General features: G+C 44.0%; 1 protein-coding gene across 20 annotated transcripts in view; it reads left to right on the top strand.

Moving 5' to 3' along the window:
• PEG3 (paternally expressed 3) overlaps positions 1-19,646 on the top strand; it is a 31,839-nt gene that overhangs the window by 2,091 nt on the left and 10,102 nt on the right. For 2 of the 20 annotated variants that reach the window (XM_046681357.1, XM_046681346.1), the window contains exons 2-7: positions 2,417-2,503; positions 12,576-12,652; positions 14,679-15,159; positions 15,771-15,860; positions 16,652-16,852; positions 16,939-17,048. In XM_046681357.1, coding sequence (XP_046537313.1) covers positions 14,766-15,159; positions 15,771-15,860; positions 16,652-16,852; positions 16,939-17,048 — 795 coding nt within the window. In that variant the 5' untranslated portion in view covers positions 2,417-2,503; positions 12,576-12,652; positions 14,679-14,765. Of the gene's footprint in view, positions 1-369; positions 390-2,416; positions 2,504-3,793; positions 3,867-4,060; positions 5,031-5,167; positions 5,299-12,575; positions 12,653-14,188; positions 14,466-14,678; positions 15,160-15,770; positions 15,861-16,651; positions 16,853-16,938; positions 17,049-19,646 lie in introns of those variants that run through there. The other 18 variants (XM_046681365.1, XM_046681366.1, XM_046681354.1 and 15 more) reach the window with 17 other exon arrangements.

Here is a 19,646-nt window from a genome sequence, read left to right on the forward strand (position 1 = left end):
CAGCATTGTGTTGGTTGGCCAACAGGTGGCAGCCGCGGCTTACTGCGAGCGCTGTCTTGAATCACAGTGGAGCTACAGGGGTCCGAGGGAGGGGCTGCCTTGGCCTGAGTGAGTGGTGAGTGCAGACCCTGCCCACGCTAGCGCTGTGCTTGCTGGTCAGTAGGTGGCCACTGAGGCTTCCAGCACAGGTGCCATCCCGAATGACGGAGCTGCAGGGGGTGGGCCTGAGGGAGGGGTTGTCGTGGTCAGAGTGACTGACGGGGGCTGCAGAGCCCAGCCCACGTTTGCTGGGCGGGGAAAGGGGACTGAGGTTTGCTGCGCATGCCCCACCCTGAGCCACAGTGGGACTGAGGGAGGCAGGCTGGGGGACTTCGGTGTCCTTGGAGACGGTGAGCCTGCCCCCGCGGCTTTGCTAGCGTGTTGCGCAGGCGCCCACTTGTCCGGCTTCGCCATCTTGGGGGCTTCGACGTGTCCAGTGGTATTCTGTTTCCTCCAGGGGGCGCCAAGGCCAAGTCTTGGGGCAATGTGGGGACAAGGTTCAGCTGCGTGGTTCCAGGGGTCAGTTAGCAGAAAAAGTGGGGTTCGTAATTCAGGAATTTTTGTTTTCTTTTGAGGAAGATTAGCCCTGAGCTAACGTCTGCTGCCAATCCTCTATTTTTTCTTTTTTTTCTTTTTTTTTTTTTTGCTGAGGAAGACTGGTCCGGAGCTAACATCCATGCCCATCTTCCTCTACATTATATGGGGGACGCCTACCACGGAGCATAGCGTGCCAAGCGGTGCCATGTCCGCACCTGGGATCTGGCCTGCCGCCCCAGACTGCCAAAGCGGAACGTGTGCACTTAACCGCTGGGCCACCGGGTGGGCCGGTAATTCAGGAATTTTAATAGCCTTTGGGAAGGGCAGGATGTTAAATGAGAAATGGAGGAGGCAGGCTGTGGGTATACCATGTGGGTTTTGGAGGCCCTGAGGTTGGTAGGGCGTTTATGTAAAGTAAAAGGCCGGCCTGAAGGCTGTGGGTTAGAGAGTTCAGAGCTGTAGATGGTTGTGAGGGGGCGTGGCGTGGGACATAATGGAGAGGAGGAGGCTCTCTGGGCAAGTACTGGGCGGGGCGGGGTGGAGGGGCAGGGCTTCCTTTTTGGGGAGGGGTGAGGGCAGCGCCTGCGCAGAGCCACCTGTGGCGCTGTCTGCTAGGGGACCGGTTGCCAGCTCCTAACTCACCGCTTTTGCCGTGTTTGTTTACATTCACCCTGGATTCCAGGGGGCCCCTTCTGGTGGAAGCTCCACCGAAGGAGCTTTTAAGTCCCTACCCCTCTTTCTCCTTTTCTCTTTTTGGAAGTAGGGAAAGTGACGCAGTGGATTCCTCTTTCCCAACTGGGTTGTGGAAGAAACCTAATTAAGTATTGACTCGCCAGTGACTGATAGTACTGACATAAATCAGAGCCGTAATCATGAAGATAACTTCCCCCAGGGACCTCCAGTTGATTGAACGCATGCTCTTGGGCACAGTGAGACTTGAAATATGTATTGTTAATCTATTTGGAACATGTTGATAACCTTTAAAATATTATGTAAGATTAAGTAATGATACCATCACCTAGTAATGATAATTGTATTAAGGTCCTAAAGTAAGTTAGTCTTTTCATATTACTTAAATTTACAGAAGAGTTAAATTTCTGGCCCTGCATCACTGGCTATTAAATGGCAGAACTGGAGTTTCAATTTACCTTTTTAAGGTGTACCTATGTCATTACTCCATGTGGTCTCTGTGGAAAACATGAGTAGATGTAGTAATGTTTTTCAAAATGACATTAGGTTGATCTATAATAGTTTGCCATGAGCTGTGAGATTGAGTTCTCTGAGCCTCTGCTTTTCTTTGAAATGAGAACTAGAGAATAGTGTTGTGGTGCGGAGTAACAGAGACAATAAAAGTAAGGTGCTAAGCACTGTACATGGCATGTAAATAACAGTAAACACTAGTACCTCCTTAGCCATTTTTTCCCTCCACTTTTTACCTGTAACATGTCCCTCTTACCTTTAGAGGAATGGCCAGAACCACATAGACAATAAGTAGGAAATGGGGTTCTTGAATTGATTTCTTTATTCAAAGCCCCATGTCTTTACTATTTTGCTCTGCTTGGTAGACAAGGTTCTAAGACACCTAGGATTGAGTTGCACACCCATTGACAGAACCTCTTTGGGAAAAGGCTGTGATTACAGCTCAGGGTACAATATATGCCTCAGGGGGTAGTGCCCATGGCCCTTGCATCCTGGGAGGGAAAGCTGTTTTTCCTAGTCTCATTTGACCTCTGCCGCTGTAGGAGACAAAGATGCAGCTGTTGTGGAGTCATTTCCAGCCTGAAGAATCCAATAACTGCAAAGTAAATTTGGTGTCTCATGTTTTCTTTTCCTTCCTCAGCTCTGCCTTCTTGAGCTTCCACCCTTCTTGGAGACGACTGGCAAGAGGAAGAGGGACTAGGTCCAAACATTAGGTGACTGGGTCCAGGTGAGCTGAATTCCCTTTTCACAGTGCCACACCCATCCGTGGAGTGAGCACATCCTGACACTTTCCTATTGCACACGTGTTCCACATCTCCACACAAGCACCGTTTGTGCTCTCTGAGAATACACGACTTTTCTGGTGGATTGTTTCTTTGCCAGAAATTCTCCTTGGCCTCAAGACATCTTTTTCAGTGTCCTCTTTTCTCAGTACTCAGCTAATCATTCAGGCCTGCTCTTTCTTCCTTATTGGGTGATTAAAGAAGCATGAGAGATTCATCTATCAAACATGGCCCCAAGTGGGAAAGGACGTGTTTTCCTGGAGCTCATAGTCTATTGGGTAATGAAAGACACTGAAAAAATTATTGTGTGATTCATGCCTTTGAAAGAGAACATTCACTGCAGACAGTTAACTTATTCTGGGAGAGGCCATATAGTTCCTGCCTGAGGAAGTCAGGGACATTAAGGCTGAGCCTTGAAAGGTGGTAGATGACATTGTGTCATATGTCATAGGAAGAGTAGTCTTAAACCAGGGGACAGGGACGTTCCTGAGGGATCCAGAGAGAACAGCCGCAAGTCTAGGATGCTTAGAGCAAAGGAAATGATGGAGTAGCATTTGACTGAGGTGGGAAAAAGGTAAATCAGGGCTGCAGTGTAGAAGGCCTTGCAATCACTGGTAAGTTTGGGCTTTATCTGAAGCACCATGGAAAGCCATTGAGGTATTTTAACCATGGAAGTAACTCGATAATCAGATTTGTGTTTTAAAAGTTTCATCTTGTTTCAGGGTTTGGAAGGGGAGAGTAGAAATAGTGAGTGTGGGGAGATCACCTCCAGTCTGGGTGAGAGAGAGTAGCTTGGATTAGGGTCATGGCAGGGGGATAAGTGAAGGGGATGGATTTGAGAGATACTGAGGAGAGAGACTCAATAGGACTTGTACTCTTTGTTCATAGCTTGCTGACTGATTCAGACCAGACTCAGTGAATCACGTTATGTGGGGAAGTGAGCAAAATCACCAAAGGTTGTTCATTCTCTCAGCAGGCATTGACACTGTGCCTGATCTGGGACAGGATTATGCTTTAGGATTAGCCTTTGGGTCTTTGGAAGTGAGTGACATTATCCCTGGCTTCAGTGTCTGCTGAAGGACAGCTCCTATTAAATGGAGAGTGAGAAAACATGCTTACCAAGACAGGTGACTATGCTGATGGTGTATTACCACCTGGAATAGGGCTGACATGCTGTCCCAAGTAGGCCCTTGGGGGATAAGTTGGTTTATTCCTGGCCTCATTGAATGCTCCAGGTATCCAGTGTCTGGTGCTCAAGCCTGTGGAGACTCAGAAACCTTACTTCACCTAAGGACTCATCTTTTGTTGGTAGGTCCACATTAATGAAGCTCAGACTTATGTAAGCCATACCGACTTACTGGTTTATGTTGGAAAATAAGTGTGACTGAAATAGGATGTTCTTGTTCTCTCAATTTTGGTTTATTGATTTATGATGGGAGATCACTACAGCAGGGACCCAAATACTCAAAAGTGTGTATGATCAGCACATTCTCTCCCTGTAGGCAGACCTACATGGGAAAGGAAACCATAATGAGAAGGTAGCTTGGTGAGTATGGAATCAGCACTAGAGGATGCCGGTGAGTTTTAATAGCGCTGGCCTGTAAGGTTGCCTGGTGCCACCATTTGGTTGCTGTGAAGCTCTTGCTAGGGTTACCAGGATACCAGAAGCCCGCTATCTACAGAGCCTCCCCGCCACCTGCCCCCCAGCCCATCTCCATTTAAATTAGGTCTGAGCTGAGTAGTGCCTTCTTTCTCCCTTGCTCGCTGTCTCTCTCTCATAGATGGTTAGATGAACCATGCTTTGTGGCCTGCCTTTTGATACCATCCCCACTTTAAAAAAAATCTGATCAGCCAGTTATTGATATGAGACTATGGTCATATAAGTCATACTGGCTCAGAAGACGTTTTGTCTCTTTGTAGTGGCTTTATTTGTCTTCAGCCATTTGGGGACGGATCATAGAAACTCTTAGATAATGTTTCCTTTTGTTCTAAATTTTTGAGGAGACCCCTCAAGAATGACAACAAAAAGGAAATGTTGCTGAGTGTGGTAAGTGCTAGGCTTATGTGATAGAGGTAAGCCCAGGCTAATGTGGCGGTTATCTGAGTGGAGCCACCTAACAGAGCAGAGGGTAGAGGTTGTGGCTGGTGTGGTAGGGCTAATGGTCATTTACTCCTTGCTCACATTCCCATATACAATTGTTAGCGCAAGAGCCCATCTTGTCCATTTGTTCCTGTTCATGGTTAACTGGACCAGGTTGGACACCCAAGCCTAGAGGAGTGATTCTCAAAGTACAGCTCCTGGGCCGCTTGTTGGAATGCCTCTTTCCTAGAGAACCACAGACCTCATGAGTTGTCCCACCTGGAAAGGCAGGCGCATTTTTCGTAAGTGCCTCAGGTGACTTTTTGACATCCCCAAGGTTAAGAACCACTGCCCCAGAAGGCATCGAACTGTGGCATGCACTTGTAGACTGGGTGAGTTTGGGTGAATGGAGGCACAGAGTGATGGGTCTGTCAGTGATGGGTACTTAACCTGGGAGGTGAGGTAGAACTGGGGCTGGGACAACATCTTACTCCATGTGCGTGCTGAAGTAGAGAATGTCGGTCTGCAGAAAGAGACAGGAGAATGGAGCAAACGAGAAGAGAGAAGAGACTGCACACCATGCTGTCCCTGAGCAACGAAGAAAGTAACTTCCTCGGTTCCTGACTTTTAAAGTTCTCAATTCCAGCCCCCTTTGATGAGGTAGGTAGAACGAGTAAGGGGGCTGATGTAGGTTACCGTGATGAGGGACCAAAGTAAGTAAGTAGCAGTGAGGTTGAAGAAGATGTTGTGGAGCTTCTCTCACAACTGATGGGATATGGGGAGCCCGAGGTCGAACAGTGGAGTCACAGAATTTCTTTCTCTCCTCACACGTCCCAGCCACATTGCCTGCCTCTGATATGTGTTCTTTAACTGAGTTCTTTCCAGTTCAGTTGAACACTCGACCCGCTGATCCTTTGATTGAGGCCAAAGACCCCCTACGTGTGGCAAGAATGCCTGGTGAATCTGTCTTTGTTTCAGTTACATCAATTCTGAGGTCTTTACTTTTGTTTTCTATTCGTTTTTATGAAATAGAAGTAAAGTGCTATACCATATTCAAAGAATGGCGTCAATACTGCCACATAGACCACGGTGGCAACACTGTTGTCCAGCAGGCAGCACCACTGTCCTATGTTTTAGACAGTCTAGCTCACGCATGAAACTTACTCTGCATATGGTGCTTACGGTGGGCATGATGCTTAGATGTCTCGTGTGTTTAAGAACAGATTTGGAGGTTGAAGAACAGCTAGAAACCCATAAGCCCCTCTGCCCAGTTTGGAGAATGAGACTTATTACTGGTTCCCATCATTTGTCTCCTCTCCTTCTCTCCCCTTGGAATTAGTGGCCTCCCTCAGCCCCTACGACCACGGTCAGGCCTGGTCCCTGTGTGTCCCTCCTTTCACCCCAGTCCTCCTAATGTGGTCAGACCTTTTAAAATCCTGCCCTTGGCTACTACCTGACTCATGGTAGGATTCCTGCTCCAGAGAGAGAGCAGAGGAAGATGTTGAAGCGTTAGTAACGAGGGGTGTGTGAGAGCCCACCTCCAAGCCAGGAAACAAAGGTGATGGGTTTGCCATGTGGCCAGAATTCAGTTTGAACTGAGAGAGGGGAGAGGCCTCAGGTCAGGATCTGGGTGTGGAGCCCTGTCAGTGGTGCATTGGCCCAACAGGGGTGTGTAGATTGTAAGTGGACTCTGCAGGAGCACTGCAGGGTGGCCAGAGTGGGGAGGAGGTAGCCAGAGTGAGCAGGGGCCCCTGTCCTGGGGAGGGGATGCTGATGAGCAGTAAGAAGCAGAAGGGAAAAGGAAAGATAAACAGCAGTTGAATTTGCTTCCAAATTTTATATTCAAGTTTTTTTTCTGATTGTGAAAATAACATTCTAAATTAAAATGCAAAAAGAAATGGAGGGGTCTTTTGTTAATCATTTATTTTTTTCTGATTTTCCCTATTTATAGTCTTTATACAAATTAGTATAGATTTCCTCCATTTTATGAATGTCCTTATACAAGTTTATATGGAAGTTTTCTTCTAATTTATTTTATACATACTTCCATACATTTAAGTACTTATGTAGTTTTTTTTTTTAACATAAATGAGATCATGTACAATTCATTAACATTTCAAACTCAAGCTCCGAGAGTGCAGTGTGGGGTGTTAGACAATAGTTGGATGGGGGAGGGTGTGATGTGCCATGTGGAGAGCTCGTATAATGTGTTCATCACATTTTCAGTCTCCATTTATATGGGTGTGTCTCTGTGTGTATACAGACTGTTTTGCAGCTATTTAACAGTATATGCAAGAATTTCCTTATAATTACATCTCCATCTATAGCTTTGCTTTCTAAAAATTGCCTTATATTCCATTGTGTGGATATTCTCATTTTTTCTATGAACATATAAGCGGGTATATTTGCAGTTAGAATGCCACATGTGCTGTACAATTTTATACCCTAATATTTTAACACTTTAAACATTTTTTTTATGTTAGTCATTTCCATCGTTTAAATAAACTGGTGTATCCATAGAATGGATTACTATGTGGCCTTTAGAAAGAATGGTGTAAATCTATAGGTACTGGTATGGAAAGAGATCATCACAAATTATGAGGTTTATAAGTGCACATACACACGCAGAACTCGTGGTGTGATATCATTTTGGTAAAAAGATGATGTTACTATATAGAGAGATTTAAAAAGGTTTGGTATGGCAACACATTTGACCAGTTGGATGTGGCTTGCAGTTTCTACATTAAATATTCTGTAATGTTTGAATGTTGTACTATCTTTTATGCTTGTAATCGGAAAATAAAGCTATAAAATTTCTTGGAAGTGTGACTTAATGCTACGTAACATTCTATTAAAGATTTTATCTGTTTTCATTCCTTCTTGTTTGATGAAATTTTTGGAGGCATGCTATCTTTTGAGTGCAGTGATTTATTTTAGAGAGAACAAAGTAAGTTTGTCATTGGCCTCAGTTTTCTGGCAATGTGTAGTTGAAACACAGAATTTCCTGGAGGGAGGCCAGATGCCTGCACTGGTTTTATTGGTCTTTCCTAGTGTCAAAGACCTACTCCAGCTTTCTTGGAAATGCATACTTGAATAACTGGTTAGAAATTAAAGTATTGGCTATCTCCTCTTGTCACTTTTGTTAAAATTACCCTTTATCATCTAGTCCTAAGAAAGCACCTGGTTTGTATTTACACAGTTAATGCTTTTCTTGATTTGAAAACCTTCCTGTATTATAAACTAAATTCCCATGTTTGTATAAACTTTCACACAAATCAGTTTCTGGACTGTTTTCTGTTCCGTTAGTTTGTCTGTCCTTGCACCCATATCGTGTCGGAAAGAATACTTTATGTGTTCATATGTTTGGGTCATTTTACAGACAGCACCCTGCCCCCCATCACATGTATACCTTCTTATTCTGAAGTATCTTGATATTCTTACACATTAATTCTTCTAGAGGAACTGGATTCTTTGTTTGTCAAAGCTCCCACCTTTTTCTTAGATTTTAATTTATGTTCGGGGAGGATTGACAATTTCCATGTTCTCATCAAAAAACATATGTCTTCATTTATTTGGTACTTGTTTTATGTTCTTCTATACGTTTAAAAAATTTTGTTTGGAGTTGCAGATACTTTGTTGAATTTATTTATTTATTTTGCTATTAATTAGATTTTTTTCTTGCTATATTTACTGACAAGATTTTTCAGTTCAACGTAATCCTTTTTCCGCGTCTCTGCCTTTCATTTCTTCTCCCTCGGTTGCCTTAGCTAGGACTTCCAGAGTAGTGTTGAGGGCTTCCATTCCTTGTCTCCACCTTTGCTTGGAATGCCTTCAGTATTTAATCTATTCGCTGGTATTTATTTGAGATAAATCTTTTTTGTGTTTAGATGGTCTCCTAGTCTTACACTTTGCTAAGAATGTATAAAGACACGCTGTTGAAGTTTGCAAATACTTTTTAAGATGTAATGATGCTCGTGGGCTCCTCTTCTCCCTTTAATCCGTTATCTATAACAGTCCACCCAAGTGGGATATCATCGTTATGTTCCTGGAATAGCCTTTTATAGTCATGGGCTATTAAGACTTTTCTAGATTGGATTTATTAAATGCTTGTGTCAAGTAACCTTGGGAGGAGACTGTTGACCAGTGTTTCCTTTCCCTGAGCTTCACTCTTGGTTGCTCTGACGGGTTCTGTGTCATATAACAACACACTAACAGAACATGCACTTCTCTGACACGTGCTCCTCTCTTCCCACAGCTCCACGTGTAAAATGGTGTCATCTGCCCTCACTTACTGCAGCAGCTTTTTAGTGCTAAAGGTTTTACCCTTATAAATCAGAAATTAGATGTACAGACAAGGACTTAATTATAGTGGGCAGCCGACTTTTTAGCTTTTTTTTTTCCTTACTGACATTTTACCGTCTTGACTATCTTTATCCTTAAATGGAGACTTGCTCATCAAAAGGAATAAGCATTTTAAATGTTTTAAAAACACATGCCAAAATGAAATCTTGAAATGTGGTTCATGCCTGCACCAGCCAGCTTCTCAGCAACATTGATTTTTATTTTGGAAATATTTGCCCATTTGACAGGCCAAGAAAGTATTCTTTGTAATATTTTACATTTCTTTGATTTCTGATGTAAATATTGACTCTAATATTACTAATTTTATGAAGTGTATTAATGTTCTTTATTTTTGTGTTGGGCCATTTATCTTTTTCTTACTGCTTTTTTTTTTTTTTGAGGAAGATTAGCTCTGAGCTAACATCTGCTGCCAATCCTCCTCTTTTTGCTGAGGAAGACTGGCCCTGAGGTAACATCTGTGCCCATCTTCCTCTACTTTGTATGCAGGACACCTGCCGCAGCATGGCTTGACAAGCAATGTGTAGATCTGCACTGGGGAAGGCTGCCGAAGCAGAACGTGTGAACTTAACTGCTGTGCCACTGGGCTGGCCCTTCTTACTGCTTTCTGAGGGTGTTTTACATTTCAAATATTAACTATCATCTCTTGCAAAATATTTTTCCCCTTCTTTTTCTTGCTTGTTTTTATATTGGTTGGTTTTATAGTGTAGAAACTTCGTACCCATCTTTACTTTGATGTCTAATATGTAGTGGTCCTCCAGCGGTCTCTGGTGTTGGAATTCTGCTCGAGCATTCTCCTACCTGTCCCTGTTCTTGCTGTTGTAAACAGTGCCTCTGTGAACACTCTTGTGAACTGTGTCTTTGTGCACGTGCGCAGATAGGTCTGTCAGTTAGATTTCAGAAGTGGAATCACTAGGATGGGGATGGTGTCACAGTTAGGTACTACTAGTTGCTGGAGATCTGAGGAATATATTCAACTTGCAGCTGCAATTTCCATAAGCATTTTTTGAGTCTGAGAAGTTTCAAAGTTGAATCTTTGAGGTTTTCAAAATTGCCTGTCTTGTCATCTGCAAATTGTCAGTTTAGGGTATGACCTTGGGCTCAAGCAGAGGTGAGATGGGGAGGGGAGCCCCCAAAGTTTTAAGATGTTAGTAGTGCTGCCTGCACCCACTCAGTGGGCAGGGCAATCTCTAAAGGCCTCTATTAGTGCTTTTGTTTATTGTTTTGTTTTGACTTTGAATTTATTCTTTTGACTGGGTAATACATGCTCATGGTAAAAAAAAATAAAAACAAAAAACAAAAGGAGAATATACAATGAAAAAGTAAGTTGCCCTTCTTTCCCTGGCCCCCAGTTCCCTTCCCGAGAGGCAATCACTATTAATCACTATTAATAGTGTCTTATATATCCTTCCAGAAATCTTCTGTTTAAGGAACTGCATCGGTTTTTATAGTCACTTTGGGTGCTGTACACATTGTTTTGTCCCATTTTGCACTTAACTATCTTAGAGATCGTCTCATGTCCATTTATTTACAATTGCCTCATTATTGTAAAAGGTTTCATAATCATATGAATATACCAAATTTTGTCCGTTATCAACAGTACTTCAATGAAAATATTCTCGCATATATATCATTGCATATCTCTGGGATAAATTCATAGAAGTAGAATTTATAGAACAGGATATGTATATTTTTCATTTTGGTAGGTAGCCAAATCGCCCTCCATAAAATTTCCATTGCCACAAGCAGTAGAGGAATGTGCCAATTTCTTCTTCACACAGATACACACATTGTCCATCTTGATGCTGATTCTGTTTGCAAGGCTCTTTTTTACTCTCAAATTTTCTCTACCTTTGTGGGAAGGAGTGGTTAGAATCTGATTTTTTTTTAAGGTTTTTGTGTTAAAAATCTTTCATCTTTCAGTGCTCTTACTGACCAGGTGCTGTTTTGTTGACCTGGCCAGAAAGTCTTGAGCTGCTTTAATGGATATCATATTTTTCACTCCTGAGTTTTTTGAGTAAAAGAATGAGTGAATTTTTGGTGTAGAAGTTGGCATCTACCTTATGACAGGATACTTATGGACGCTCAAAGGGTCATGTTACTAATGAGTAGGAAGCCTCCATCTCTGCCCGGTGCTTTGGAAGGGTTTTTTATAACATGGTAAATACTTTGCTCATGGACATTTTATGGAAAGTTGCTCCTAAAATCATTTTGTCTTTCCTCCCTGGAGTTTCACTGCTCCCAAATCAGGTTTGCTTATTCATATTTGCTTAGAAAAACTGTTGATTGGCTAGCAAACTCTTTAAGTCCACGGTTCATATAGTTTTACACCTCCTGGTGCGTTATGCTTCAAATATGTCACTATTGGGGAGGAAAATTAACATAATAGAGAAAAATATATATATATATAAAGTCAAAGTTGTCCTTAATATCTCCTGATTTTATTGTCAGGTTAGAAGAGCCTTTCCCTGCTCCACGATTATAAAATTTAATCCTTTATCTTATTTTAATTTTAATTTTAGCATTTTTATATATAGTATGACCCTTTCCCCTAAGTGAATGATTGGCTAGTTTTCCTGTTACTATTTATTGAAATAATCCGTATATTCCTTACTATTTTTAAGTGCCACTTTCATAGACTACAGAATACTCAATCCTGTGTGGTAAACTCATGTCACAGTTCTCAAATCAATCAGTCTTTTTGTCATAAATTGCAAGTAGTTTTTTTTGTTGTTTTCTTTCTTTGGCTTTCATGATATAAACAGGACCATCATTTGTTATTTTTATGTTATTTTTCTGCCTTTAGGCATCGTAGTATAGACGAACTTTTTTTATACTGAGGTTATGTTAAAATATTTCCTAAATTTTGTGTATGGTTTGTTGCCCTTTTGATTACGAATTTTCAAAATATTGATCCAAATGGAATTCTTTCAGGTCAACTTTAGAACTGTTGTCAAGTTCCCCAGCATTAATATTCTTTGAAATTCCATTAGATAATGTAGATTAATTTGAGGGAGGATTTGGGGCTTTAATATGCCAGATCCATACGTCTTCCATGATTATCCTGTGTCTCTCCAATTATTACCTGTCTATGATAAGTGATTTCCTTATTAAATTATTATAAAGCCTGTTTTTCATTGATTTGCAGTATCTGAGTGGATAGTCTTACATAAGGGAATGATAGTTTTGTATTTGTCTTTCTTTATGTCTCAGATTTGTTTTTCTTGTCTTCTTGTAATTTGCTGGAACTCTAGAATCATGTTCAGTAGTAATAGTGTTAAGACTTTGATGTCTGCTTTCATGAGTGAGTTTGGGCTGTGGTTTTTTAGTGCTGTGTCTTTGTCTTGGGGTTTTTAATTATGCTGGTTTCATAAAGAAAATTTGAAAGCTTTCTATTTCTCATCTCTGGTTGGTTTATATGACATGGGAATTGGCCTTGTCTTGAAGGTAGTATATTAGGCCTCACCCCTAAAGCCATCTGAGTCCACAGCCATTTGGAGAATTAATCCTCTGACACTCTTTTTACATTTCTTCCATGTTTATTTGTCCATGTATTTCTTTTTTTAAAATGTCTGCAGGTCCTTGGCATTTTGACTCTGTTCCTGTGGATAGCTGCCTATTCTGAAGTTCCAGAAAGGATCCTATTCCCAAACAGGTGATTTACACACCCGAGAGTGTCTTGTTGCCTCTGAGAGGTTGGGCTAGTATCATCTCAGGGACTGGAGTTTTTTCTCTCTTTTCCTTTTTTGTTTTATTTTTAATTATTTTATTGAGGTCATGTTGGCTTATGACTGTGTAAATTTCAGGTGTATATTGTTATATATCAGTTTTTGTATAGACTGCATCATGTTCACCACCAATCATCTAGTTTCCATCCATCTGTATACATATGTGCCCCTTTACCCCTTTCACCCTCCCCTACCCGCTTCCCCTCTCGTAACCACCAATCTGTTCTCCTTATCTGTGTGTTTTTTTGTTATCTTCCACATACAAGTGAAATAATAACAGTATTTGTCTTTCTCTGTCTGACTTATTTTGCTTGGCATAATACCCTCATTGTCACAAATGGTATGGTTTTATCTTTTTTATGGCTGAGTAGTATTCCATTGTATATACACCACATCTTCTTTATCCATTTATCCATTGGTGGGCACTTGGGTTGCTTCCACCTCTTGGCTATAGTGAATAATGCTACAGTGAACATAAGGGTGCCTATATCTTTTTGAATTATTTCATGTTCTTTGGATAAATACCCATAGTGGGATAGCTGGATCATATGGTAGCTCTATTTTTAATTTTTTGAGAAATCTCCATACTGTTTGCCATAGTGGCTGCAACAGTTTGCATTCCCACCAGCAGTGTATGAGGGTTCCCTTTTCTCCACATCTTCTCCAACACTTACTTCTTGTCTTGTTAATTATAGCCATTCTGATGGGGATGAGGCGATAGCTCATTATAGTTTCGATTTGTATTTCTCTAATAGCAACTTTGAATGTCTTTTCATATGCCTGTTGGCCACCTGTGTATCTTCTTTGGAAAAATATCTGTTCTATCCTCTGTCTGTGTTTAAAACCAGTTTTACCTTGGTTTTGAAAATGTTATTTTCAACATGCTGTATCATTGTTGAGACCTGACTTGGTAGCAGACATCAAGGGATACGGTGATGGAAAAGTTCACCTCTGATCCCTCCACTAGAATTTACAGTTTACTGTGGGGGGATAGGCAAATTACCTCAAATACTCAGAAATGAATGTGATAAATGCTTGAGTCTCAGGAAGGATGCCAGAGGAAGTGGTGTTAGCAGGAGCCCGAGGCTGGGTTTTGGGACAGATGCTCTTTGGAAGGACGTGCACTGCTGAGGGAGGGTCCTGAGCATCCTGCAAACTCAGGCATGGCACAGCCTCTCTGGCCAGTGGAACTTCCCACTACAATGGAGATGCACTTCTGTCCAGTAGGGTGGCCACTGGCACTGGAAATGTGGCTAGTGTGACTGAGGAGCTGAATTGTAATTGTATTGAATTTTAATTTAAATAGCCATATTTTATACAGTAGCGCAGGTGCAGAGAAATTAATTGGTGAGGAGAAAATAAGAGCACTTGCGATCACATTACCCAGAGCTGAGCACCGTTAGCGTTTTTATGTGGTTTTCTATCTTGTACATGTTGTGTAATGTTGTAACAATTCTGTTAAGGGAAGAAATGAGCAGAAATGCCAGGATTGGCCCCCATTCCCCCATTCCATTTTTGCTAAGGGAAGCATTGGCATCGGAGCGCTGTGAGTACTTCCTACCTGCCGGGCATTGGGTAGTTAGGCCATTTAGGTACATTAGCTTATTTAAGCTTCTCAGTTCTAAAAGAGACGTAAGTCCATTGTTCCCCTTTTACAGATAAGGGGACAGACTCTGGGACATTGAATAAGTTGCCCTGGGTCACAGAACCGGTTAGTAGCAGAGCTAACTCCTCAAGCAGGTCAGTGTGGTGCCCAGAGGTCACGCTTGTAACTCCTGTGCTAGGCAAACTTTGTGTCCTGTGTAACGTGTCTGTTGGGCGGGGGGGATTGATGCGTCTCTTCCCCTCTTAGCCTGTTCACAAAGCATTGTTGATGCCCCTCATAGGGCAGCCCCACACTGCTGCCTGGTCCTCAACTTCTGGGACATGTGTATATCTCCTTACGATCTACAGGTCCCTGAGTACTGACTGTCACAGGCTGCTGCCGTCTCTCCTGTTGACTCATGTTTGGTTCCTCCAGTGAAAATTTTACTTAGAGAAATGCTGCCTCCAAAGTACTTGTCTGCCACCAAACCCAAGAAGTCTTGGGCCCCCCATCTGTATGAGCTAGACAGTGACTTGACTAAGGAGCCGGATGCCATCATAAGAGAAGGCACAACTGACTCTGAATTCTTTCATCAGAGGTTTCGGAATTTCTTCTACGTGGAATTTGTTGGGCCTCGGAAGACCCTGATCAAACTCCGAAACCTCTGCCTCGATTGGTTACAGCCGGAGACTCGCACCAAGGAGGAGATTGTCGAGATCTTGGTCCTTGAGCAGTACCTGACCATCCTTCCAGAAAAGATCAAGCCTTGGGTGCGAGCAAAAAAGCCAGAGAACTGCGAGAAGCTAGTTACTCTGCTGGAAAATTACACGGAGATGTATGAACCAGAAGGTGAGACTTTGTAAAAGGTGACAGAGGTCACTGGGGTGGCCATGAGCTCCCTAGGGTGTCAGCCTCAGCACTGCTAGTGCTCTAGGCTGGATTATCCTCTTCATGCGGGGGCTGTCCTGTCCTAGGACGTTCAGTGGCACCCCTGGCCTCTCTCTGCCCACACGATGCCACTTCCACCCCCCCTTCCCAGCTGTGACAACTAAACATCGCATTGCCAGATGTCTTCTGGGGAGATAAATCACCCCGGTTAAGAACTACCACCCCGAGGTGCGAGAGGGAAAGATGACACTTCAGTAAAAGGGGTTCGTTAGGAAGAGAATCTCTAAGTGCCTCACGCCCCTGCCCCAGGCCCCTTTTTGTGAAACCTAAGGGTGTGGTGCCCAGAAAGTTGACTTGGCTACTGGTGTTTGGAGGTGAGGTAGGAGCAGTCGCAGCCATGGTCCTCGCCCAGGAGTGAGGGGAAGCTGAGGAGGGAGAGGATCAGATCACTCCAACTTCTCTCAGAGGAGAGATTGTGGGTAGGGGGCAGGGATAGACACCACTGGGGGACTGTCACGAGAACACAGGCAAGAGATGATAAAGTGTTAAGTCGGTGTCTGGTGTCCTCTCAGACGACGACAACAGTGACGTCCACAGTGAAGACAACATGACCCGAAAGGTGGCAGAGTCCCCACCCCCACGCTCCATCTACTCCTACGGCAGTGAGTAACTGGCACTTGTGCCACCCTTGGGGCGCGTTTCCCCTCAGTGTGCCGCATGCATAGAGGCAGGTGGTCATGGAGACCTCCCTGGAGACAGCGCCACTTCTCCAGGGTGGCTGCTGCTGGTCAGAGGTCTAGGGGGGACGTAAATTAATTGGTGACGTAATAAGATGTCTTTATATCAAAGCAGACCAGTGAGTTGGAGTGGAATGCAATTTTTTTAAACGATGAGAGAAGATATTTAAAGTTATTTGAAATTTGCCGCAAGCTGTTTCAAGCTATGCCCACAGCCCCCAAGGAGAGGCACAGTTCATCACCCCTTTGCCTCTAAAGCTATTTTATTTGTTAAAGGTTCATCAGTGAACTTTTTCAAAAACAGCATTGGCTTTGGAGAGGGCGTGTGTTATGTTTCTTTGGAGTCAGGTAATGTGCTCACGAAGATTGGCCAGGGCAGGCCAGACAGTGGATGCTTTGAAGTCCATTGTGAATGTGGACGTGACCATGTAGAAACTGGGAAACCAGCAGAAGTGTCTGAAGGGGGAGCTGGCTTCTCAACTAAAGCTTTGGAGCTTGGTTTGTAGCAAGCCTCCAGAAACAATGTTCCAGGTTTAGGGTGACCGGAAGAGTCCTGATCACACTTGGGAATCTGCAGACCTCATTTTGGGATCCATTCATTTCCCTAAAGGAGGAGCAAGGATAGTGCTCCTTTCCAAAGGGGTGTGTGTGCACGTGAAGGGGGAACGTGTGGGTTAGAGCCCTTTGTTAATCCCTCGGATGTCTGCCTTTCTCAGGTGACCGGGACCGGGACTGGGACCAGGACTGGAACCGTGGCCGAGATCGGGACTGGGACTGGGACCGGGACCGGGACTGGGACCGAGACCGAGACCGAGTCTGGGAGCGGGACACCCGGGAGCGGGGGCGGGGGCTGAGGGCCAGAAGAAGAGACCTCGAGCCTCGAGACCGCTGGCCGTACACCAGGAATCCCAGAGGCAGTAAGTCGTCTGCTCTAACCTGCTCTGTGCTGCGTGTCAACTTTGCACTGGGCCTTCTTCCTTCATGATGCCTTTTCTCCTCCCAGGACTTCCTCAACGGGATCTTTCCCTTCCTTTGATGGAGAAAACAACTTTCATTACCGAGAGAGAGCACAAACGCAGGGACTCTGTGATGGAGTATGAGTCCAGATCCCAGGTATGCTTTGGTTTCCTCTCTTTCTGGAAAGGCTATCTTCCTTTCAGGGCAGAGATGCCTTTCTTTCCCAAGAGGCTGTGTTCATCTGTCCCCTAGAATCCCAACTGGGTTGTGGGGAGAGCCCCAGATACTTCCTGCAAGGAGCCCGGGCCTGTCCCCAGAGGTGACAAGTGGCCGGGGAGACTGCTGCCTATTTTCTGATTCATCCACACAGTCAGGGGAACTCTTTCCCACTCAGCATTTGTGTCATTTGGTAGGTTGGTCACATTGGCTGTTCCTACTGGGCCAGGGAAGCAGAACGATTCTGGAGCTCTTTCTGGCCCTCAGTAGAGAGCCAGGAAAGTTACAAATCCCCGGAGCAGACTGGCAAGAGAGAGCAAAGGCTCCGGAGCTGACAGGAGCTGGGTCTGAAGCCCAGCTCTGCCACCTGCTGGCTGTGTGGCCTCGGACCATTTACTTAACTAAGCTGAACCTCAGTTTCCTCATCTGTAAAATGGGTGTGGTGGTTGCCTCACCAGGGCTACTGTGCCGAGTGAGTGAGATTTGAATGTATATATGAAGTGCTTAACATGATGCCTGGTACATGGTAGGCACACCCTAAATGCCAACAGTTATGGCCATCATTTTAAGAGGCAGTATGTGCTAGGGAAATTGGTGAACGGAGAAAGGATGTGGGATTTGAGCTGACCCTTAAGGAGGAGGGTCACTTGTGACATGACAGTGTAGAGGAGGGCCACAGCATGCACAGGGCTTTGGAAGGAAGGAGGAGCCCAGTGCACCGAGTCTGCATCTCCCTTTACAATTAAGTATGTGCACGAGGTCAGGCCCTGGGGAGGACAGTGGTGACCAGGACAGTTAGAGTCCCTGCCCTGGAAGCTTTCAGCCTTATAACAGCGAAGGGCATCCAACAGTCACACAAATCTGTCTGTATACAGGTATTGTATGTGACTGCTGACTGTTCAAAGTGCTCTTAAGGAAAGATAGAGGGTTAACAAGAAATTGTCAGAGAGGTCTTGTTGGGATTTGAAAGGAAATGTCTTTAAGGCACTTAACACCTGATGCCTGAAAGGCAGGAGCATTGGCCAGGCAAAGGTTGGGATGAGGGGATCCTAGGCATTTGAGAGAGCCCAGGAAAAGGCCCTGGAGAAGGAGCTGAAGCCAGGCCAGACTGGCTACAACAAAAAGGGCAGGAGGTGTAAGGCTGCCTGGAAGCATAGCTGGGCCTGGGCGCAGTGTCCTGTAGCTGAACAGAGAGCTTGAGTCTGTTCCCCATACACCAGGATGTGTTAATAATCGTTCCTGCATTGGGATTTATAAGGTAGGGTCAGATGATGGAGGGCGTTGAATTCTGCCCTGAAAACTGTCATTTGTCCTCTGTCCAGGAGGCAAGCAAGGACTCCAGTTGTGTATGAGAAGGAGGGTTGGGTGGTGTCCAGATGTTGAAAGCAGAGATTCTGCAGCAGCAGTAACTGACTGGGGAGAGCATGTGGAATAAATTGGGCAGGGCCAAAGGTGACCCAGGTCCTCTAGCCTGAATGGGGGTTATGTCTTTGTTGTCACAGGGAAATACCCTAAGTTTGTGACACACTTAGTTTGTCACTAATTTTGGTTTCTTATTTGCTGAAACCAAATTGGCCACAATTTTAGGAATCCAGATAAAAATATAAATCGTAGAAACTTTCTTAAACTTGATTTTGAACAAGGAGCCTCTTTGGTCTGCATTTGCTGCCCGCGAAGGTGGTCAGCCATGATATTAGTGCTTTCTGAACACTGCCCTCTGAGCTGGTGACTGAGTTTTTATTGACCTGTGGAGAAATGAGAAATGCGAGTGTCCTTATTTTTGAGGTGTCAAAATACTGTTTTATGAAATGAAGATGATAGGACATTGGTAGTCAGATTTCTTCTTTGTTTAGCCCTTTAAATGCCCTTCCTTGGCACTGTAAAGAGTTGGCCCTGTGTCCGTAAGCCTGGAAGTCACTGATTCCTACTGACTCAGTATGGTAGAAATAGCAGCAGCAGAAGGTATAAATTACATTTTGGGGGTGTGCAAAACAGAAAATTCTCATCATCTTTTTGCATAATTGTTCGCATGTATAGGTCATGTTGTAGAAATGAAACTGTGCTAGCTCTGTTCTCCAGACTCCCATTCATTCAAGTGGAACTTGGTTGCAGCTGGTGCAAATTTAGATATCATTGTTGATTACAAGTACAAAGTGAACAACTGCTTTAGAGCTACCAATTTGCATTGATTAAGTGAATTGTAAATCAAAGCATCATTCTTTTTCCCATAGGAACAACATAGTTCAAAATTTAATGTACATTTATTTTACTCAGATTAGGCAAATAGAGAGAAAGATATGAAAAACACTCCTCCCCTTTTGCCATTGTCCTTGGGGTCTGTCAACGCTAGGGATGGTGACCCCTCTGACTCTCTCAGCCCAGCAAGTTCTTGACCTCATTTGAGTTCTGCCAGCCCTGAAGGTAGGAGCTCTGGTCTGCTCCCCCCTGAGCTCACACAGCAGCTGTGCTTCCCGCCGTCTTTGCTTCATTCTAATCCGCCAGAGCCACAGCCTCAGGAAGCACTGGTGCGCCCCTGAA

This window comes from Equus quagga, chromosome 13, assembly GCF_021613505.1.
Source record: "Equus quagga isolate Etosha38 chromosome 13, UCLA_HA_Equagga_1.0, whole genome shotgun sequence".
In the NCBI taxonomy this organism is placed as follows: domain Eukaryota; kingdom Metazoa; phylum Chordata; class Mammalia; order Perissodactyla; family Equidae; genus Equus; species Equus quagga.